We start from the raw sequence: 24,423 nt of genomic DNA, 5'->3' as shown, positions 1-24,423 counted from the left end.
TTTTTCTTACTTTTTCTTACTTTTTCTTACTTTTTCTTACTTTTTCTTATTTTCTCCTCTCTGTTAGGGTCGCGGTTTTCCCGGCAGCGAGGGCATTCTCCCACCGCCGAGGTGCAGGCGGGGCGCGGAGCCCGTGCCCGTTTCGGGCGCTGACGAGCCGCTGCTAACATCCCGCTGGGCTCAGGCTGACCTTCCGTAGTGCCGCGGAGTGTTGAAAAGCCTTTCGGTGTCTCTTTATTGACGGTGAGTATGTGCCCTGACCAGATTTTTCGGAGATTGCGGTTTCGTGCGGTAACCGAAGTTCTGTGTCGCTTAAGCCCAGCCGGTTGTTAGTCTGTAGCAGGATAAAACCGCGTGGCTGATGCCCTGCCGTGTCGCCGCTGCCTGACAGAAGCTCGTAAGTGGAAGTCTGTCTTCTGGAGGGTTAATTAATAATCAGACTATTCATGTAGTCCTAAATGCAGCTTTATAGACCTCAGTGAAGGCCTTTAGAACGTGGCATGCTGCTGTGGTCCTCGAAAGATAAAATTATTTCTAGCAAGTTTGAAGTATTGTGCGTTGGTTGGTGCGGTAGTGTGGTGTGTGCACGGACTACTGTTACACCTCTCGGTAAAGTTGCTTCACTGAAAACTAAGTAGTAAGTCCAGGTTCGTATGTGTGCTACCAACTTCCCTCACAGCTTTTTAAGTGCAAACGTGACTGCTGGATTTCGCTCCCCCCCACCCAGCTTTGCCTGTTGGTATTTCAAAACCCAGAGCCTGCGAAGTTTGTCCGGGGTGGGAAATTCAGTTGACGCGGGAAACTAATTGTGCCTAATCTCAGTAAAGTACTTTTCCCAGTTCCCCCACCCCCCGGCCCCGAAAACACAACAGTTCACACAAACGAAAATGGAAATAATCACTAAAGTCAGTGCTTCTAAATTCATACAAAGACGTAAGAATTGTTAACTTAAAGTGTATTCTGTACCTTGGTGACCTGTAAAATTTTAGCTGCTCTTGAAATCTAGGAATTCAGATTTCTCCCCTCCCTTTCTGTCTGGTAATGTGGAGTGGCACAGCCAGAACTTTTCTGAGTTCTGTGTGGTGGTGGAAGCAGACTGAGAAGAGCATGTATAAGTAGTGATTAATCAAGAAGGAAATAATGTTAGAAAGTATCTTTTTGGACAACTCAGTTGAAAAACGTAATGAGTGATTTTGTTACGATCAGCGTTTGGTGTTTTGTTTTTTTTTTTTCCCACTTCTGTTTTGAAGCTACTTTTTCTTAAAATTTCAAAAGAAAATTAAGGCAGCTCTCGCTGGAGGGAGAATCTGCTTATTTAATCTGTTGAGTGTGCCTGTGAGGAACATGTAATTTTATTTTTCTATTAATTCAATTTATGTGGGGTTTTATTTTGGTGTGGTTTTTTGTTTGTTTTTTGTTTGTTTGTTTGTTTTTATGTTGCTTTTGTGTTGGTTTGGTTTTATTTTTTTTTTCCTTGTGCTTTGTGGAATTGCCGTCCGAGCTGTGAGTGTGGTTCTCACCTAGGTTCTCATCTATTCTCTTTCAACTAGTGCAATTTTCTTTTGAACTGGGGAGAGGTTGTCTGGGTTTTGTTTGTTCATTTGGTTTTTAAAATTACTTTTTCATAAAGGTTTTGTTATTTTATATGCGAAAGGAAGGGGGGGGGGAAAGGGGCATGCAATAGTTGGTGTATACTGCCCTGAAATACTAATTTTAAGGATAACTTAAGCATGGTATTTGTTAATTTGAGTAAAAACACTGTAAGCAAAATCTGAGAGTTCTTAAACTGTACCAATCTAACATCTCAAATTGTGATATTCTGTGTTCCATTGCACGTAATTGCACTTTGCATTTGCTTTTTGTGCTTCTGACTGTTGGACATCATTTGTACTTTTAACTTTATTTTGTGCTGTATAATCGCTATGGAAGACTACATGTGAGAGACTTATTTTCTTCTAATTTCAGTATGTGATAATAGAGGCTACATTTTCAGGTCATCGAGAGGAAGAGGCAGCATCTTTGACTCACGCAATTGTGTAGCAATTAGACAGGTACCAGAGCAATGTACTACGCAATTGCTACACAATTGCGTAGTACATTGCTCTGGTACCTGTCCTATTGTTAGTCACTGCAGGGGGAGCTGTGAAAACACAAGAGTGGGAAAATGACTTGACTGCCTCGGTTCAGGGCAGCCTTAGGTCAGCGTAAACTGTCCGGGAAACTGCACTCTTAAGTTGTCTGTGAAAACCAATGAAATTAATTCTTGTGATTCAATCTAATAATTTTTCATCTGGCTTTCTTAATTGTGGTGTGCTACAACTACTTTTGCTTGCTGCTGTAACTATTTATTAAAGCTGGTGGTGTATTACAGTGGCACCTAAAGTCAAGGTGAAGACAGAAAATTCTTTCCCAATAGTGAATACCAGAAGCAAAGGAATCAAAATACTGTCTGCTTAATTGCACCCTGTGCATCCTTGAGAAGGATGTGAACTAACTTCTACATGTAATGAAGAGAAGCCAGGGCAGTTCTGTTCTACTGCACATTGCACTGATTTTGTTACAAGTATTGCTCCAACTTCTGATTCTTTGCTTACTAGATAACACCTGGACTGCCTCTTGGAAGAGGCCATCAACATTTTTAAAGGTAGGATAAAGCACATTTTTTCAGTTGTCCAGAGCAACAGCATACTTCAGTAGCTGCTCTTTAGTGTGTAAACTATGGTCCAACTTTTTATGAGATACAAACCTTAAAGGTATTTCCAACTTAAATTATTCTATGCTTCTATATGCCTTCAACATGTTTTAACCATAATATTTTCTAGGCTAGAAGCAATTATGTTTGTCAGTCAGCACAAAATGCATGCTGCCACAGTGACACTAAAGGCTGCTGCAAATTAGACTATAGCATCGAGTATTTTATTGAATTGTAACATTGCCAAGTGACTTAATTTAATTTATAAATTGCAGATAACCCCTCTTGGGTTTTGTTAGCTTTGCATAGCTTGATCAGGATTTTCTTTCCAGTTCCATTTCTGTGGGTCTTTTTGTTGTTAATTTTCTTACTTTACTTCCCACTAGAGACTGTTTGTTTTCTTAACTCTCTTTTTACTTGTCACTTCATCTGTTTCTGTTTTCTAGTCTCTTAATTTCTTTGTCTTGCTCCATGTATACAGATAAGCTATTTGTCTCATCATGTCTTAAGGGTGCAGATTTTTACAATGAGGATGGTGAAACACTACAAAGGTTGTCTGGAGAGGTAGTAGATACCCCATCCCTGGAAACATGCCAGGTCAGGTTGGATGGGGCTCTGAGCAGCCTCACAGGTTTTCATTGGAGTTCAGGATGCTGATCCACTGGGCTGGATCAGGTGCAGGCAGTGAAGGAGGACACATGGGTGTATGGTGGCAGGCAGCTCCATTTTGTAACTGCATCTGCTCCAGCTGCAGCCTCACTTTCTCCAGCTGCTGTTTCCAAGCACTCAGCTCACAGCCCCTCTTGTGCAGCATGCAGCCCTCCTGCCCCCAGCCCTGGGAGCCTGGGTTCACAGGTTTGGGGAGGAAATTGTTGGCCTGAACTCCTGTTGGCATCAGCCTGCTGCCACTTTGCCATACACCCTCCTGGGGCTGGCAGGCTCCTTTGGCTGCTTGTTTACCCTCTGGCAGCACCTTGTAATGGTCCTTCCCTGCTTCTGCCAGCCCAGAGCAAAGCTCTGTAGCCTGTGGAGAGGATCATTGTACAAAGTCTCCCGAAACAGAGACTGGTTCAGGGTGGACTCGACAGCAGGGGTGTCAAGCTTCCAAGAGTCTTCTGTTCCCATGTGATCAGGCACAGGATGCCAGCCTTGCCCCAGACCATTCTCTCCTGTAGTCCTATAGGGATGTAACAGATTCCCTGGGGACACCTGAGGTGGCTTCCCGGCACTGAACTGCTTCTTGCGAGCCCTGCGTGTTTAGAGGCATCTAGTTGAAGATGTCCATGCTCACTGCAGAGGTGAACAAACCTTTAAATGTTCCTTCCAAGCAAAAACATTCTATGATTCTAGGAAAATTGAGCTTCACATCTGTGCCTTCCTTGTTTTGGTTACTTATCTTTTTCCAGTTTTAAACTCTGTCAGTTTTAAACCTCTGATGAATTTTTTGAGTAAAGTTATTCAGTGCACATTGTAAGACCTTGCATGTGATGGCAGCAAAGCCTAGTTTCTGTGGAGGAAATTTCTTTTAACTCAAAAGCAGGTAATCTGTTAATTTTTAATTTGGTTTCTGTCACTGCCAGCAAACTTGTTTCTATTCAGTAAAGACAGAAATATTAGAAAAACTTGCTCTCCTTAACAAAAAAGTAGTGATATCTTTCAGAAGATAAGGATGAAGTGTAGACATCCATAGTCTCTTGAGCTGCTTGGACTTTCAAATTTGTAGATGTGTGTATGTTGGTTTGTGTTTGCTTTTGGGTTTTTTCCCCTCTTGGTCTTTCTCTTCCAGACAACCAAGTGTTGATTGGGACAGGGTATCAAAATGTAAAAGAAGGTATGGGTGGAAAAAATTACATTTTCCAGATTTCAGGTTAACACTTCTTTATTGTGAGGGTGTTGGAGCACTGGAACAGGCTTCCCAGGCAGGTTGTGGAGTTTCCTTCTCTGGTGACTTTCAAAACCTGCCTAGGTGTATTCTTGTGCAGTCTGCCCTAGGTGATCCTGCTTTGGCAGGGGGTTTGGACTGGATGATCTCTGCAGGTCCCTTCCAACCTCTAACACTCTAGTATAGTGTTTATTTACAGTCATGTTCACATATTCAATTCCTTATTAAGAATTAGGATTAAGATGTGTGAACTAAAGCTAAAGGAAAGGTCAGTGAGTATAGGCATCTCGTACTGATGAACAAAACAAATTGGTGTCTATAATGCTATGAAATTCTACATATTTTATTCCCCTAGAATAAAAGCAGCCATGTGTTGCTTCAGAAACTGAGTTTTCTGAAGTAGTTATTAGTCTGCAAGTGTTACTAACTCTGTCACTGAAAAAGACTTGTTTATATATAGGTTCCTTTTACTCTGTACAACCTTGCTTTATCCACTAATACATGACTTTCAATGCATTGAAACAGAGCTTGTGTATGTACAATGGCTTTGCCTTCCAAAACAGAAAACAAGTGTAAAGAATTAAAATGAAGTGCTTAAAAAATGTAAAAGTAACTCAAAAGCAGTTCTTCATTGCTAAATCTTATCTGCAGTGTTCCATAACATACTTTCTGCAGGAAAGTGTTGTGAACCTGCCTGCTGTTTTCTTTTTTCTTCTTTTTTTCTCCTCCATGCTATTAAACTATTTCCTTTGAAAGACAGAAAAAAAATTCCACAGCTCACCACATTTTTACTTTTATAATACTGTTTTTCTTTCTTCCTTTGACCTGTTTACCATTACCTTTGCAGCAATTTGTAAGCATTGTATATTTCTCTCTGTTTCATTCATACAGTTTTGTTATAGATCTCTTGGAAGGTAAAAAGCTCTTCCTAGCCTTTCACATAAACTTCTTGCTTCCTTTATTACAATCTTTCTTGGGGTTTGTTGATACCACATTTGTAGTCATAAGCCTCATGGTTTTGTTCTGTTTCTCTTGGCTGTTTTTATTTATCAATTTTTAACCTTTAATAATTAAAAAAAAAAACAAATAAAAACAAACACAAACCAACCAACCAAAACTCCCCAAAAGCCAAAACCTACCCTAAGTTTGTATTTCAAGCCCTTTTAAGTACTCTTGGATGTGAAATCCATTGAGCATCACTCTTAAATTTGTAAAGACATTTGTGGTGTAACTTCCAGGAGAAGAGGAGAAAGGATTAATCTGGGATACCCATACACTTTCTGGTGTGTATAAGCCTTGTGTGTATCAGTGAAGGTGGAAAAAGCAGAATTTAGTTTCTGTATAGAGCCTTCTATGCCATGTTGAAGTCCTCCAGGTTGTCTTGCAGGATATCATCATCATGAGAGAAGATGTGGGGAAGGGCAGGATGGTCTGGGAGATTGTGGAGTACTTGAAATTGCCTCGTTTCACATTTCTGAGAAACCCATTGTAATAATTGGATTATTGGGACCAGCATGGTAACCCAGCCTAAATCAGTGAAATGTGAGATTTACCTATGTATAGCATTTTATGGAAATGCTTTAAAGTGTTTAAAGAATGGGATTTAAAATAGGATTTTTATTTTCAGTGTCTTTGTACTTTCCCAAGACAGGCAGTCTTTTAAATTAGCAGCATTGTGTTTGAGTCTCCCTTTATGAGTAGTCTTGTCTTGGTGAGAGAGTCCTAGGGAGAAGTGACAGTGTTATTGTCCAAGTGACTAAGGAAATCAGTTAAACTGATTTGCTCTCTACAACTACCTGAAGGGAGGTTGTAGCCAGGAGGGCGTTGGTCTCTTCTCCCAGGCAACCAGCACCAGAACAAGAGGACACAGTCTTAGACTGTGCCAGGGGAAGTTTAGGCTTGAGGTGAGGAGAAAGTTCATCACAGAGTTGTTTGCTTATTGGAGTGTGCTGCCCAGGGAGGTGGTGGAGTCACCATCACTGTAGGTGTTCAAGAGGGGATTGGACGTGGCAATTGGTGCCCTGGTTTAGTAGTCACGAGGTGTTGGGTGACAGGTTGGACTTGATGATCTTTGAGGTCTTTTCCAACTTTATTGATTCTATGAAGTATCTTTCCTTGGGAAGCATCTCTGGCCTCCAGTTTGGCAAACTATAGTTTTAATTCATTAGTAATAATTGGTTTTACATTGTAATATTTGGCACTTGTGAATGGCATTCATAGATGTGGAATGATAAGGGAGAGTAGTTGCTGACAATTTATAATCCTAAACTGATTATAAAATGTTTATAGTTTATAATGCAAGCTATATTTATAGAGGTGATAGTTGACTCTCCTGAGCTCCAGTCTTGCAATCCCCCTTACTACCCAACTATTTCTTTGCATGATCCTGAACTCCATCATCTAGTGGTTATGCATCCAAGGCTGCCTCCAACCTTCTCATCACCAACCAGGCCTTCTTTGTTAGCACAAGGTTGAGCATACCTCTCCTTGTTGGGTCCTCTCCACATCTGTCGAAAAGACATAACTCTGTCTCCTGTGTTAGCCTGTCCCCCTAATTCTTACCCACAGACTCTCAGCTTGCTCACTCATCTGCCCCTGTGTAGAGCTCAGTACATGTAGTTGCTCTTTCATGTAAAGAGCAACCCTGCTGTAGTGGTTCGAAAGGAAAGGCTCTGCTTTCCCTCCCCCACTGAGAAAGAGACCACGGCTAAACCCAGTCGGAGAAATGAGAGTATATTTTACAAGGAAACAGATTAGATGTAACACAACAAATACAGGTATTTTACAATATATACAGGAACATACAGCAAATAAACTCAACCAGAAACCAGACCCCCCACAGAGGGGGCTTCCCCCTGTGGCCTCTTCACCCCCCACCTCCCTTCTCCCCCAGAGAGGTAGAAGAAGAGACGAGGATGGTTAGCAGGACAGGGGAAGAAGCGGACAGGCCTGTTACAGGGAGGGAGTTAGTTCTTATCTCTTGGCAAGAAGCCCAGAAGCAGATCCAGCTGAAAGGGACAGCGAAGGAAGGAAGACTGAGAGAAAGTTCCCAGCTCCCCCGGGTCCAATCTGACCTCCCACAATCCTTGGCCAATGAAATTCGTTTAGAATACCAAAATATTTTACAAACATTTAGCCAGTGTACCCCTTTCTTAAAGGCACAGCGTCAAACGGCCACACCTGCCACCTCACCTTGCTGCCCATTCATTCCTAAAAAGCACATAGCCATCCATGATAGCATTCTGGCCATGTGAGCTGTCCCACAATGTCTCAGTAACTGCAAACAGATCACAGCTCTTTGAATGCACGCAGATCTTTAAGTCCTCCTGTTTATTCCCCACACTGTGTTTGTCGGTGTACAGGCATTTTAGAGAGTAAGCTGAGCACACAATTTTCATCCTAGACAGGTGGAAGCCCTTCTGATTCTCATCATGGCAGGTAGCTAAGGAACTTTTTGTTACTGCTCTGATTCTCCAGCTGGACTTAGTGGCTTGAGCATTGCTATTTTGGTGCCCATGCCCCACATTATTGCTGAATGAAAACTCATTATATTTGTACCTGGCACTATGTGGACATGAGGAAAATTTTTTTTCACAGCTAGAGTTGTCAGGCATTGGAATGAGCTGCCCAGGGTGGAGGTGGTGGAATCACCAACCCCAGATGTGTTTAAAGGTGTTTTGGATGTGGTGCTTGGGGATATTGTGTGGGGGTGAACTTTGTCAAGTAGGGTTAATGGTTGGACTTGGTTATCCTGAGGGTCTTTTCCAACCTGAATGTTTCTGTGATATTCAATTACCTTACTGTTTTAGAAAGCAGTGAAGAATAAAACTCTTAGAATGTGTGGAAAGTGGAGAAGGAATGCTGAGATCAAATTTATGGGATGGGGTTGAGGGTCAGTTCAATGTTCAGTTAGATATAACCTGAATTCTTTAAATAACAAGTACCTGGGTTTCTAATTTCTGCTACTGTAGTGAGGGATGATCATGAATATAAACTGGTAGTAATAAAACTCATGACTTTAATTGTTAGAACTGCATGTTTTCCCACTCCCTGTCCTCATAGGAGACATGCTTCAGCCCTCTGATTGTGTTTGTGGCCTTTCTGGAACTGCTCCAACAGGTCCATGTCATTCCTGTACTGAATACTCCAGAGCTGGACACACTACTCCAGGTGGGGTCTCCAGAGTGGAGCAGAGGAGCAGAAACATATCTCTTGACCTGCTAGCCATACTGGTTTGGTAATTTTTTTTATGGAGCCCAGGGTACAGTTCACCTTGTGGACTGTGAGCTCACATTTCCAGTTCAAGCCAGCTCTTGTCCCAGCAACCTCATGAAGTTCACATGGGCCTACCTTCAAGCTTGTCCAGATCTCTCTGGATGGTGTCTCATCTCTCAGGTGTGCCAGCTGCACCACTCATCTTGGTGTCGTCTGCATACTTGCTGAGGGCATGTTTGTGGTCGTTTGAGGCTGTGCCTTTAAGAACAAACACTGCTGGAACACACTGGCTAATGTTTTTGGTACTAGAACCAAAACATTCTGATATTCTAAACGAATTTCATTGGTTGATAAACAAAAATTCAGCTTTAGATTGTGAAGCGGTTGGAAAATTTTTTCCTCAGTGCAGTTGGGTTTGGGAGTTGGGGGAGTTGGGTGTTTCAGCCTGTTCTCCCTGCCTGCTTCTTCTGCGAACTGCTGGACTTGGCCTTCAGATAAGCAAACACTAATCCTGCATGGGCTTTTGAAGCTTGCTAACAACTCTTTTCCTTAGTAACTTGCCTTTCTCTCTCTCTAACCCCTTTTTGGGGAAAAAGGGAGGTAAGGGGGGGAGAGAGGGGGTTCCAAAGAGGGGATCCCTCCCTGAGGGAGGGATTTTTGTTGTGTTATTTGTCTTTGCTGTGTATTTCTGTGTATATATTGTAAATACCTGTATATATTGTGTTATATATAATCTGCTTTCCATATATGCTTGTAAATATATAGCTTTTGCTCTTCGACTGAGTTAGCTGTGGTTTCTTACTCTGTGGAGGAGGGAGAGCTAAGCCCTCTCTCAACCTACCACAATGTTGAATCCTCCTACGTCACTGATGAACTCTAGGCTTAGCATGACTGTGTCATGCCAATTATTCTGTGGTGTCTTGAATTCATATTTTATTGGTTGGGTTAGGTTTTTTAAAACATAAGCAGACTTAAAAGTGCATTCATTTAAAAAGCCTCCTTGTATCAAATTGAAGATATGAAGAAAGTTATACATTTGTAGTGATGGTTTCCTGTTTAAATGTACCTGTGGCTCAAAGAGACTAGTCTTTTATTAGACCAAGTAAAACAGCTGTCTAGGTGATGAGCTTGGGGTTTAAAAGAGCTTTCATGGTGTTTTGGCTGCTGTAGTACTGGGTTAATAGTTGTCAGTTGGAAAGCAAAATCTAGGGAGCTGTCTTAGGATATGGTGATTGAATGATGGATCAGGATAGGTATAGGCACGAGGTTTGACTGAAGGTTGTAATTTTGTGGTGTCACTTTTTCCCCTGCTGAAGATGGTTCAGTTCCCCCATCCTGAAGCAGTTCATTATGTGCCCCAGTAATCGATATAAGGGCAGCTCTTCAGAGAGTTGGAATGTAGACTGCTGCAGCCACCTGAATCTTCTTCCTGTGATTCTTTTTATCCTGGAGTTGCTTCACTGCTTTACAGCACAATCCCACAAGTGATTTATTACTGCGTGAAACTGTGGGTGTCCTAGAAATTATGAATACTTCCTGAGAATATGCTAAAACCTGTTCCAAGAGAGCTAAATTACCTTTCAGATTATGACTGCCCTACAGGTTTTCTGTATTATCTGTGGTAGTAAATTCTGGTCTTTGCACTTTGTTTTTAAGAGTTCTCTCTGATCATCAGGGTATTCTGTTACAAATCCTCACAGTTAAATAGCATTTGCTGCAGTATTTTGCCTGGAATTCAGTGTCAAATTGATCACTCATGTTTTGAATTTTGCCCAGAAATCAGCATCAAATTTATCACTTGCAGTTTCATGTGGCAAAGCTACCAAGTGTCTAATGCTGTAAGCTACTGAGGCAGACGGTAAAATGTAAGGTGGAAACAAATAACTTCTTGTTGGCAACTGTAAATTCCATGAAATGTGTGTATGTCTTACAGTTAATAATTTATTGGTTTTTCTCACTTGTAGACTAATTCCTAGACAGCTTATACTTATCTGAAAAACTCTTGCAATTACAGACTTTATAGCTTCTGCAAAAATAGTCATTACATAGCTTGTCCAAAAGGTATATTCTGGCTTTCGCACCAAGATAACTTACCTGAGTCTTCAGTCAACTAAAACAACATTTAATCCCAGAAGAATTTGGCAAATTTATTTTTTTCTTTTCTGAAAATAAAGATAAAAGTTGTGGGGTTTGTATCAGTGCATATAAAATTAAATGCAAGACTGTGAAAATACATGTTAAGGCCTTGAAATTAGCTTATCTGTCAAAAGAATAGAAGTATTTGGGGACAGGGTACTTAGTGAAACCTCCAAATAGCTACAGGTTGCTTAAAAAAAGGCACCTGCCACCGAAATTTGTACTAAAATACCAAGTGTTTTCACAGACTCTTTGAAAAATGCAGAGTTTTCTTCTGTAGTATCAAGGATAAGTTAAAAAACAAGCTAAGAGCCTTCACAACTGGAGTTAAAACAGTAGTGTGTTGGGTTTTTAATTATCTTCTGTAAATTTGTGAATCGGCTTAGTAAAAGACCATCCTTAATACTTTCTATCACATAATGGCTGCACATACTTCTAATTACAATCAGAATATGCTCCTTAAGTGTTCAATTCCTGGATGCTTTATGAGGAGAGGCTGAGACATCTGGGACTGTTTAGTCTGGAGATGGGAAGACTGAGGGGATCTTACTAATGTTTACAAATATCTGAGGGGTGGATGTCAACTAAAAGGAGCCAGTCTCTTTTCAGTGGTGCTCTGTGACAGGACAAGGGACAATAGACATGGGAAGTCCTACCTCAACCTGAGAAAAATCTTCTTTACAGAGAGAGTGAGAGAGCACTGGATCAGGTTGCCCAGAGAAGTTGTGGAGACTCCTGCTTTAGGGACTTTCAAACCCCTTCTGAGTGTGTTCCTGTGTGATCTCCCCTAGGTGATCCTGCTTTGATAGGGACTCAATGATCTCCAGAGGACTTTTCTAACCACTATGACTCTCCCCACTCAACTCTCTAGGGGACTGGCCTTAGCAGTAAAGACTGAGGCAATGAAGGCATTCTGTAGCTCTGCCTTCTCTGTAACCTCTGTCACCAGGATGCCCACCTCATTCAGCAGTGGGCTCACATTTCCTCTAGTCATCTTTTTGCCTCCAGTGTCCAGCCTTTCTTGCAGTTTTTTACTTCCCTTGCCAGGTTTATTTCTAGGAAGCCTTAGCTTTCCTCTTTGAATCCCTACATACTGTGATAACATTCTTGTATTCTTCCATAGTGCTCAGCCCCTTGCCCCATGTTCTGTAAACTTCCTTATTCCAGTTGATTTTATTCAGTAGCACCCTGCCCAGCTAACTCAGCCTACTGCTCTCTTACTTGATTTCTTACTCACTGGGATGAGTAAGATTAGGTTTAAAAATAAGTGCCATGTTTAAATATGTCTTGAATCAGTTCTGTTCAGGGTCCATTGTGTCCCTGCTGACTGCAGGAAGGTTGGACTAGATGACCTTTGGAGGTCTCTTCTGGCCTGGACCAACTCTGTGTGACTGCCTTTACTCATACCTGGAAGTAATTTTGTATTGCAGAACCATAGCCTGCAGCGAGCTGATTTCATAAGCATTCATTATTATTCTTGATCTTTTGAGATGTAAACTTTAGTAGGAGAAATAATAAAACAAATGGGAAGTGTACCACATCAGAATTTGGTAACATCTTGAAAGGAAGGAAAAGTGGTGTGATTGGTGTGGGGTTTTTTTCCCTAAAAATTAAGTTCACAGCACTAGTGGATAATGTGTTCTTGGGAAGAGTAAATCAGAGGAACTTTTGCTCATTTACATCATTTTATATTCCTCTGTAAGAGCTTTTAACTACAATCTTGTCTTTTCTTTTTTAGGGTGGACCTGACGAGCTTGCTTCTTCTGGTGTCACTCCCAGGCCTTTCACCATGAGCAGCAACACTGTAGCTACAGGTATACATACATAAAGATAGTTATCACAGTTCTTCAACAGAGTATATTTTATCTGTAAATGTATTTTTTTGTATTATTTATTGTCACTGTGAGCACACTTAACATGCCTGAACTATAATCTGACTGCAACAGTACAGCCACTGGAGTCTTTCCAATTCAATGACAGGATTGAGGAGCTATAAAACTGATCAGTTGAAATGAGCAAAGAGAAAAATATTCTGGTTTTTATAATTATCATCAAGCAAATAGCCTTCTGTACATATTCTGAAGTGCCTGCTTAATTTTCCTTTAGCTGTGCATTTGAAAGAAATTTGTTTTTGAAGCTTTCAGGATTAGAGACAGAAGCTGAAACTTCTGTATCAATAGGGCACATTATGTGGATACATAGTAAAGAGTTAAGCTGATTGCCTTGAGTGTTCTTGTTGCTGCTTTCTACCCTGCTTCCAGAACTTTCTCAACAGCAACACAAACACAAAACAGTCCTGTGATTTGGTTTCCTACCTGTTCTTGTCTCCAAGCAGTCTCTCCATGGGTTGAGATGAATGGTAGGGTTTTTCGGAAGGCAAGCAGTAGGAAAGATGTGTGGTTTTGGTGGTTTTTGTGCTTTGCTTCGGTGTTTTGTTGCGGGCAGTGTGTTTCTTTTCTTCCCCAGAATTAGATGCTTTCTTGATGTCATTCTGCACACATTTTGATTCAGCAAACTCTTTTTTTGGGGGGGGGGAGATGTGGTAATAGATTGGATAAACAGAAAATACTGGATAGACAGATGCAAGGAACTGGGTATATTCAAGCAGTGTGACTGCTCAGCATGAAACCACAGCTACCTTTTTCTTCAACCTGTGAAACTAGCACTACTGTCCAAAGACATTTATGCTCCTCCTCGCTCCTCCTCACTCCTCATATTGAGAAAGTGCAGTTGGTTAGCTGTAGTTTTAGACCAGAAAATAAGTTCTAAGTGAAAGAAAGCTGGGACTGCTTCCTTTAGGAGTTACTTTCAGCTTAGGTGGGCTTGAAGTATTAATGACACATACCTGTGTAAGTTAACAAGGTAAAGCAGATTAACTAACTTGTAAGAGAGACAATTGCCTGCCAGCAGTGTTTTTGAAATAGTTGAATTTATAATAAGGAAAGGGACAAATCAAACAACATCTTGCTAAGCATCCTAACACTTCCTTGCTATATTTCTGATAGGGAATAAGGGGCAGGAAGAGTCTGAGGAACTTACTTGAAGGGTTTTTTAAATTATTATTATTTCTTTGACTTGCTCATGTCAGGTTGTTCATACTTCTTCTGATCAGTTCAGTGTGATGTCCAGGGGCCTCTGCTTGACCTGAAGCAGTGTTAGCTTATAACTCAGTAACCTGACAGCTGAAATATATTTCAGAGATGGATAGATGGTATAGTTTGAGAAGTAACCAGCTGGCAAGGCATATAAATTTATGCTGGGTTCAAGTGACTGTTGTGAATTACCAGTTCAACCACTGATCCTTCATAGTGATGTAAAGAGTGTCTAAGTGATATTAAACTGTAAAATAAGATGAATGTGTTTGTTTTCTGAGAAATCCAAACCCTCCCTCTAATTCTCATTGATAATGTATACTTAATTTTGTGTTGATGTACTCCATATTGAGATTCATCTCTTCACCTAGATTTACCTAGTACAACTGCTTCACCTGCAACTTTTTGGGTTTTGTTTTTTTTTCCCCCTCTAAAATATGTTTTGGGATTTCTTGATATTTTTGTGTCAGTCATGAATCATGATTGTAATGAACTTTTTAGCACTAGGCCCTTAAATTCACTTTGTTTGTAAGGCTTCTCTTCTTTGAAAGCCTTTTTCTTCTGCAGGAGCCCGATCAGCTAGAGCTAACATGTACTTGCTAATGGGTGGGTAGTGAAACAGGGGATGCACCTTGTATGTACACAGGCTGAAACTGTTCTGCCAAGCACAGTCTTTTTTGGCTGAATCCCTGACCTGAAATCTGTAACACTCAGTGAGGATGTAGAAAGAAAATGCTGTGCTTGCCTCTTAGCTATGTCTCATCTCCACTGAGAATGAGTCAGAACCTAAAAGGTATTGCTTCTGTGAGAAACTCTTATTTTAAAGGCACGGTTCCTGCTAGGTTTCATCTCCTGCTTTCTTTAGTCAAGCTGTCCTTGACTTAGTAAAGTAAAGGACGTCCTCTGCATTTTGAATCTGAAAAGTAGATTCAACAAAATAGGAGGGGATGTTAGGCTTTAATAGCAATGCATATCCTGTCATGGATTAGTACTGATACATGTTCACAGTATTTCTGCATGTATGAAAGTCTTGTCCCCAGCAAGTGTGACACATGGTCACATTTTTCAGAATGCCCACAAGAGCACATGATGCCATTTAAAATGTGTGATGCAAAGACCAATACATTTTTTTTGCAGATGAAGGAATTAGCTATTTTGTGTTATGAATGTGCCATGACTGGGAATTAGATAATGTAACTTGGGGTTTTACTGACTTCCTCCTAGGAAAAGCACCCTCTCTAAAGACTCCTATACCAAATGACTTGTGTGAACCTACAGCAAAATCTTCTATTACTTACTAAGCTCCTACAAATATTAATTCCTAATCTCTTTAGAAGGCTGAATGCAACACATGAGGTGTTAAGGCTATTTCTCTTGTGAGAGTGAAGCTGTTATAGCATATAAGTAAAAAACAAAACAAAAAAATAACATTTTTCCCCTTTTCTGTGATATGTCATTAGAATTATACATAATTTCTGTCCAATATGCTTTACCCTCAGTTCAGGATATTTTTTTTTCATCAAGTTTCATAAGATTGTGTAGTTTATTTTAGCAGAATCTCTTACTGGGATACATAGTTTGACTTACAACTTAAAGTAGTAAAAATGAAATCACCTTTGTGATAGCTTCTTGAATTAAATGCCTGTTCCAGGTGTGGTGTTCTGCTTAAAAGTGCTCTCAAGAGCTCTTGAGTCGTCTCCTTGATACAAAACTGTTGGCCACTTAGCTGTTACTGGATCCTAAGAGGCATATGTTAAAAAACCAGGCAGTTTACTGAAGTGGAAGACTCTAGAACCTCTACAGATTTTGTGCCTCACTGTTGTCTGTCCTTTTCACAGGCTTTGTGGGACAGTAGTCTTTCTTTAATAAAATCTGAAAAATATATTTGAGGTGTATATATATTGGAGATTTGGAACATCTGAAGGGTGGTTCTTAAACTGTCCTTTGGTTATATATGAACTGACCTTAGGATTCACACAGCTACAGTTAAGCTGATGTCAGTGCTAAGATAGTAGTTTGTGGTTTAGGTTTTGGTATCTATACTGCTCAATAAGTTTGTCTTGTTTGCTTATCCATTCCTCTCATTAAAATGTTTCAGATGATGGGAATCAGCAGTCTGAAATGGAGGAAACAGACAGCAAGGAGGTTTCACGTGTCCTTTATCTTTGCCATATTCCAAATCATGTTACTGATGCAGAAATCATTTCGTTAGGCCTCCCTTTTGGCAGAGTAACCAATGTCATGTTGCTAAAAGGGAGGCATCAGGTATGTCATTTTCAGTGCTTCAGTTGTAAGTGCAGAGCTGAAGATGTGGTTCATGCTGTGACCCTTTTGGTGTTGCATTTGGATGAAATGACTGCAGCAATGTATAAATATTTCATTCAGAGCTCAAGTGTGAATGTGAAAGGATGTCTTGATATTGAAATTCTTAGTATGTTTCTGGATTAAATGATAGCCTGTAACTTGTTGAACATTGTATCTGTCTCATGAAAGAAAATATAGATGATAAAGAACTATGTTGTCCCTGTTGATCACAGAATACATCCTCTGGGAACAGACTTCAGAGATCGAGTCCAACCCTCAACCCAGCACTGAAGGGTTGACATTAAACCATGTCCCCAAGCGTCAGGTCCACACACTGCTTAAACACCTCCAGGGATGATGACTCCACCACTGCCTTAGGCAGACCATTGCAGCATTTGAGAACCCTTTCAGTGATGAAATATCTTCTAACATCTAGCCTGAACCTCCCCTGTTGCCTATTGAAACCGTTTCCTTTAGTTCTGTCGCTTGACACCAAGGAGAAGAAACTGCCCCTCCTAGCTCCAGCCTCCCTCCATGTAGTTGTAGAGAGTGATGAGGTCTCCCCTCAGCCTCCTCTTCTCCAGACTGAACAACCCCAGCTCCCTCAGACACTGCTTGCAGGCCCTGTCCTCCAGGCCCTTCACCACGAGTTTCATTGCCCTTCTCTGGATATGCTCCAGCATCTCAGTATCCTTCCTGTAGTGAGGGAGGCAGACATCAACACAGGTCTTGAAATGACCTGCCCGATTAAATAATTAACATGCATGTTCATTTTTAATGCAAAACAAATCACTTAGTTTTTTTTTGCTAATCCTTCTAGATGTGATAAGGTAGTTCACACCATCAGTAAACACTGAAATCCTAAAAATAGTAGGTATTCAAAAATTGTTGAGAACACTGAGATGGGCTAACATCATGCCCAAGCTGACTGACATTTATTCTCCTGTTCCTACTTTTCCAATCAGTGTTTGTACCTACTGCCTAGCTAATAGCGTTTAGGTTCAGGAATCTAATCAGTTCATTAGCAGTGTGGTATTGTTAACAGCATTGCTTCCAATATGTCACTCTTTTTAAGAAGGACATTGAGACTCTTGAACATGTCCAGAGAAGGGAAATGAGGCTGGGAAGAGGCCTCAAGCACAAGCCTTATGAGGCTGAGGGAGATGGGATTGTTTAGCCTGGATGAGAGGAGGCTCAGGGAAGACCTTATTGCTGTCTACAACTGCCTGAAGGGAGGTTGTAGCCAGGAGGGGTAGGTCTCTTTTCCCAGGCAGTCAGCTCCGGAACAAGAGGACACAGTCTCAAACTATGCCAGGGGAGGTTTAGACTCAAGGTGAGGAGAAAGTTCTTCACAGAGGGAGTTGTTAGCCATTGGAATGTGCTGCCCAGGGAGGTGGTGGAGTCACCATCCCTGGAGGTAGTTATTCAAGAGGGGATTGGACGTGGCACTTGGTGCCATGGGTTAGTAGTCATGAAGTCTTGGGTGACAGGTTGGACTTAATGATCTTTGAGGTCTTTTCTAGCCTTATTGATTCTATGATTCTATGATTATTTTTTAATAACATTTTTACATTGTGAGTACAATAAGATCAAATATCCTCATAAACATACATACACAAATTTTAATGCTGAGCAATTCAGTACTGTACTTCCACATGGTCTTTTTTCAGTGAGTAGAATTTGGCAGAAATGGTGCTTTGAGGATTTCTTCTTTCCTGTAAACAAAATAACACTGAAAACTGCTATGTATTGTTTGTAGGCATTTCTGGAAATGGCTTCTGGAGAAGCTGCTGTTAATATGATGCAATACTACACTTCTGTTATGCCTGTCCTTGGCGGTCAGCCTGTTCATATTCAGCTTTCTAATCACAAAGAACTCCAGACTAGCTATCTATTTGTAAGTATATTATTTCCATTTTGTAAGATAGAGTTGCACATGAGTTGTGTACTGGGTTTGGCTTGGGTGGAATTAACTTCCTTCATAGTAGCTTTTGACACTGACATCACATCAAGGCCTTTTCTGCTTCTCATACTGCCCTCCCTGTGTGAGTGTGGAATCCTGACTGAGAGAAGGGGTATCCCACAACATATGATGTGCTCAGCAGTAAGAGCTGGGGGTGGAAGGAAGGTGGGTGTGACAGTTTAGGCTGTGCCTTTAAAAAAGTTTTCCATCAAATCTGCAATTGGGTGTAAAACCAAAGATTGTTCTAAACAAATTTCATTGGTCAGATGTGAGATGCACCATTCGTGTCTCTGTCTGCTGGCACATTTGCTTCACAAAGGAGTTATCTACAACCTTTCAGCAAGTTGTAGAAAGCAATGACTTCTCCCCTCAGCCTCATTTGTGGACTGTGATTGTTTAGTATGGAAATGAGGCTGAAGGGAGAAGCCATACTAAACAATCACAGTCCACAGAATCACAGAAACATTCAGGTTGGATCTCCAAGTCCAGCCAATAACCCTACTCTACAAGGTTCATCCCTAAACCATATCCCCAAACACCACATCCAAACCACCTTTAAACACATCCAGGGTTGGTGACTCAACCACCTCCCTGGGCAGCCCTTTCCAATGCCTGCCCACTCTTTCCATGAATTTTTTCCCCCCAATATCCAGTCTAAATCGACCCAGTTGCAGGTTGAGGCCATTCCCTCTTTTCTATCACTAATTACCTGTGAAAAGAGACCAGCACTAGCCTCAGCTCCCTCAGTACCCCTGTGGTGTCTGCCATCCAGTCTCATAGACTTGTGTATGTGATTGTGGTTCACCTCCTTGGATTATGCGGGTTTCATTCTGCTCACCATCACATCTTCCAGCTCAGGGGGCTGGGTATCTAGAGAACAATTTTTCTTACTACTATAGACTGGTGCAAAGAAGGCATTGAGCACCTCAGCCTTCTCCTCATCCTTGACCGCTGTTCTCCCCCTGCATCCAAAAAAGGTCAGAAATTCTCCTTAGTCCTCCTTTTGCTGCTAATGTTTTTGTAGAAGCATATCCTGTTCTCTTTAACAGCTCAAGCCAAATTATTTTCCACTTGGGCTTTGACTCTTCTAATTTTCTGGCTCCATGACAACATTGTAGTTGTCCTGAGTGCCCTGTCCCTTCTTCCAATGACTGCAGAATCTCCTTTTCTCCCTAAGCTGCAACCAAAGCTCTCTATTCAGCCAGGCTGGTCGTCTTCCCCACCAACTTGTCTTTCAGCACGTGGGCATGCTCTATTCCTGCACCTTTAAGACTTTCCTCTTGAGCACTGTCCCTCCTTCCTGGATTCCTTGGCCCTTCATGACTGTCTCCCACAGGACTGGGTCCACCAGTCTCTGAAACTGGCCAAAGCCTGCCCAATGGAAGTCCCAGGTTGCAGTTCCACTGACCCCCCCCGCCCCCTCTTCACTTCAACAATGGAGAACTGGCATTTCATGATCACTCTGCCCAAGATGGCCCCCAAGCATTGTGTCAACCCCATGTCCTTCTCTATTCACAAACAGCAGGTCCAGCAGGGTGCCCTCCCTAGCTGGTTCCTCACCAGCTCTGTCAGGAACATAGCCTCTGCACACTCCAGAAACCTCTGTGACTGCTCTCTGCTGTGTTAAACTTCCAGCAGACATTAGGGAAGTTAAAGTCCTCTATGAGAGCAAGGGCTAATGATCATGAGGCTTCTTCTAGATACTTAAAGAATATTTCATGTGTCTTCATCCTGGTTGGATGATCTGTTGGCCTTCCCCCTGCTTCTTACCCAGAAACACTCAACCCTATTGTCATTATCATTAACTTCAATATAATCAAAACACTCCTTCACATACAAGGACATGTCACCACTTCTCCTTCTTTGCTTGACTCTTCTGAAAAGTTTGTAGCCATGGCCTTTCCTTGATGGCCACTATATCATAGTTTTGATGCACAATGGCTTCCAGCTTCACCTGTTTGTTTGCCATGCTGTGTCCATTAGTGTTGAAACACTTCAGTTGGTCTAAAGGTCTTGACACATTTTTGCAGGGACAGCTTCTAATTCCTACCTGTCTGTTCTCAGGTACTACTATCATTGCTAATTCATCAGTAACCATAGTGTCTTTACTGCCTTATAGGTTTCCATTCCCTACCTCCACTGATATGGACAGACTGACAGACCTCACTAGAACATCGTCCCTCAAATATTGCTGTGCTGTCCTTGGTTGTATTTGTAGCAGTCCTGCCCTTTTCCAATCTAGTTTAAAGCTTATTCACTGAGCCCTGATAGCTCCTGTGCTAGGATACTTTCACTTTGCCACAGGTGTATCCCATTCATTGCCAGCAGGCCTGGTGTCCTGTAAATCAATCAATGATTAAAGAACCCCAAATCTTGTTTGAGACAACAGACTTGGAGCCAGTCATTGATCTGCTGGCTCCTCCTGTTTTCCCTCATCAGTCCCTGCAACTGGGGGAATGGAGAAGAACACTGCTTACACTCCTAGTCTCTAAACTAGTTGTTCCAAGGCCCTGAAATCTCTCTTCATTGCCCTTGGACTTCTTACTATTCATCAATGCCTACTTGAAAGATCAGCAGTGGGTAGTGGTCTGAGGGCTGAGCTAGGGAAGGAAGTTTTCTCTTCACATCACTAACCCATGTCCCTGGCAGGCAGCAGGCTTCCTGAAGTCATGGGTCTGGCCTGCCTACCAGGCTTTTTGCTCCCTTCAGAAGTGAGTCGCCTGTGGCGATAACTCATCTCAGTATTCATTACTGAAGAGTTTTTGATATGGAGTGTAGACTGACTAAACCTCAGCAACTCCTCCAGTCTGGGTGAACCACCATCCTCGTCATCATCTGCTTCCGCTTGCAGAGCATTCTGCCTGTTCTGCAAAGGCACCTGGGAAGTTACTGGGGAGACTCCTGGCAGTGGCTGTTGCACAGGGCAGAAACTTGCTGCCATTGCCTGCTGTTCTCCTTGTCTTTTCCTTAGCCAAGATTGCTGGATTGCTGTTTGTTTTAATCTGCAAAACCAAATAAAATAACAAGAAGGTATATTCAACAGCCTCAGGAAAACTATACTCATAGTTGCAAACAAGACTTGTATCCGTTTCTCAGAGTATTTTTTCAACTCAGTGCATTACACTAGTTTTCATTTTCTGTAAACCCAACATTGTGTACTTAAAATAACCTTTTTTCCCACTTAGGACTCTGACATTTTCACTTATCTGAATTTTAGAGACCTTAGCAGAGCAGCTAAACACTGCATTCTCAGAGCTGGAGTCTAGGCTCAGGCCTGAACTACAGATTATTGTGCAGGGGTATCTGTTTCTGAAACAGAGTAACATCTTACTGTGTGTCATGTTTAGTCCATCTTTCAAGGAAACAAGGTTACTGCCAGATGACTTCCAGTTGCACCACTACGTTTGGAAGGGGTCAATTCTCCATAGCGCTCTCAGAGGCAGCCTGAACCTTTATGAAGAAAGCCCATCCAAAGACGTGTATAGTCTTCCAAAGTCCCAGTGAGGCAGTTAGAGGACTGAGATTTAGAGGTGTTTTTTTGTGGGTGCTAGGTTAGCTTAGAAAAAAAGAGCAAGGTGTGAATCTTTAAGGTTATCCCCAGCAAAACATAGTTCTGGAAGAGAACAAAATTCTAATAAAGCAGAGAAAATACCTTTTCATGCACAGACTAGTTGTCATCATATTGACTTGCTGAAAAATCACTAGAATGACAAAAACTCAGTGAATTGTGAAAAATTTGGTCTATGAGGCATTACAAAGTGGTAACAGTTTAATTAAAGAAGAAAGTCACATTTCTGTGAAAGGATAGAACGTGTCCAGAGAAGGGCAATGAGGCTGGTGAGGAGCCTTGAGCACAAGCCCTATGAGGAGAGGCTGAGGGAGCTGGGGTTGTTTAGCCTGGAGAAGAGGAGGCTCAGGGGTGACCTCATTGCTCTCTACAACTACCTGAAAGGTGGTTGTAGCCAAGAAGGGGTTGGTCTCTTCTCCCAGGCAACCAGCACCAGAACAAGGGGACACAGTCTCAAGCTGCACCAGGGGAAGTTTAGGCTGGAGGTGAGGAGAAAGTTCTTCACTGAGAGAGTCATTCACCATTGGAATGGGCTGCCCAGGGAGGTGGTGGAGTCACCATCCCTGGAGGTGTTCAAGAGAGGATTGGACGTGGCACTTGGTGCCATGGTCTAGTCATGAGGTCTGTCGTGACAGGTTGGACTCGATGATCTTTGAGGTCTCTTCCAACCTTAGTGATACTGTGATGATCTGCCATCTTTCAGGGGAGGGCAAAGGGAAGAGAAAGATACAATTTACCTATTAGGTAACATGACATTTGCATTAATAATCAGATAAAAGGAATATATATATTTTCAAAGTTGCATTTTAAATGCATTTTATATCCTTTTGTTTGTGAGAGAACTCTGCTTAGATAAGAGTAGTGTGTGTGTATGTAGGTTAATTGTGGTCTCTGCTGCATTGTGGTTTTAGAAAGCCAGATATGGCTCGAGAGCTGCGAGGTCTAGAAACTGGGCTGCTGCAGGCGCTGGTGCTGCTGGAGGTGGGCGCAATCCAACTCGAACTCCTGTCATTCGAATCATTGTGGAAAACGCTTTCTACCCAATTACTTTGGAAATGCTGTACCAGGTAATGAGGATTGCTAACAAAATAATATAAAATAATCAGGAATAGTTAAAATCTGTTCAAATGTTGCCATGTGAAAAAAGTACCTGTTGAAATTTAATCAATGACTGTCACTTTACAATTATTTGATGCAATTTAAGGATCTAGGCTTAAATCAGTTAAAAAAGAAAATAATAATATAAAAAAAAAAAAAAAATCTGAGTAAACAGGGCTGCTGTACTGAGCTTTTCATGCTGTCTTTAATTTGGTTTAGTTCCTGGGTGTCTGTGGCAGCCTGAGGTGTTATTTCTAATTTATGTCCACACAATGAACAAGTGAAATATTGATTGTTAATGAATTCGTGGACCAATATTTTAGAACTCATTGTACCAAGTAACTTTTGTAGTTTGAAGTGTATTTTGGGGTTTTATATTCGCTTCTGTAATTTGATGCAAGCAGTGGGGTTGCTTGGACAAATGTTTTTGGTTGTTCAACTACTCTTACAATGCCATTTACTTTTAACTGTCTCTGAAGGCATGGAACAGTGATGGGCTGTAGCTATGAAAGACATGACCATAGCTCCTGCTAAGAGTTATGCTGTGATGATAACTTCTAAATCCAGCAAATTTACAAATCTCTGTGTGCCTGAAGGATCTGTTGGTTGGTTTGTTTCTTTGTTTTCAGATATTGCAAAAGGTTTTGCACTTGAAACTTTTGTAATTAGTAGTGAATTTGTGCAATGAAAGCCATTCTCCAAATAGAATTTTCTTGAACTCATCTGATAGAAAATAATTGGAATGTTTTCACAAGAGTCTGCAGTCCTGGAAGATTTTTGCTCTCTACTGGCATCTCAAACAATAGTTGATTGTTACTAATACTGTATTTTGCCTCTTTACTTACAGTGTTTCCTCTTTCTCTGTATTTCCCTCCACCACGATACTGATTGACTAGTATACTGTCTGCCATTGATGTAACAATTTGCCTCATCTAAAATTTTGGTTGTATCCCTGAGTTCTGTTCAGTCTTTGAGCTCATACAATGTACTAGGTCAACTGTTTAAGATTGTTAGTATACTTAGAATAATCTGAGAACAAACCTTCTGTGGCAGTGAGAGCTCTAATAGTCTGACAGTGCAACAGCAATTCCTGGATCAGTTCCTGTGGGGGTTTTGTTCGGGTTTTTTCCCTGAGCTTTTGTGTGGTTTTGCCTCTCCCCTTCCCACCCCCACCCCCCCCTTTTTTTTTTTTCTGGTAAGCAGGCAGTGGAAGAAGACATTTGTGTTCATTAACCCAATTAATGTAAATTTTTACTTCAGTGTAGCAGAATTCTGCTTGCAGTCTTTGAATTGCCCAATGACTCTCACTCGACTACTTGTGCAATAGGTCTATAAAATGAAGCAATATTTGAAAAGGGAACTTATTTGGATTTCTTATAAGAGGACAGTTGTCTCTAATCAGAGCAGCACTTTGTGCCTGATAGCTACAAAATAACTTCACTTTATAAGTGTGGTAAGGGTAACAGAAATTGA

General features: G+C 41.4%; 1 protein-coding gene across 1 annotated transcript in view; it reads left to right on the top strand.

The window, feature by feature from the left end:
- The first annotated feature begins 249 nt into the window (after window positions 1–249).
- PTBP3 (polypyrimidine tract binding protein 3) overlaps window positions 250–24,423 on the top strand; it is a 37,742-nt gene continuing 13,568 nt past the window's right edge. The window contains exons 1-5 of the mRNA XM_054178983.1: window positions 250–291; window positions 12,664–12,739; window positions 16,116–16,282; window positions 18,081–18,218; window positions 22,764–22,919. Coding sequence (XP_054034958.1) covers window positions 250–291; window positions 12,664–12,739; window positions 16,116–16,282; window positions 18,081–18,218; window positions 22,764–22,919 — 579 coding nt within the window. The remainder of the gene's footprint in view (window positions 292–12,663; window positions 12,740–16,115; window positions 16,283–18,080; window positions 18,219–22,763; window positions 22,920–24,423) is intronic.

This window comes from Dryobates pubescens, chromosome Z, assembly GCF_014839835.1.
Source record: "Dryobates pubescens isolate bDryPub1 chromosome Z, bDryPub1.pri, whole genome shotgun sequence".
Taxonomy (NCBI): Eukaryota; Metazoa; Chordata; class Aves; order Piciformes; family Picidae; genus Dryobates; species Dryobates pubescens.
This window is presented reverse-complemented; position numbering and strand designations above follow the sequence as displayed.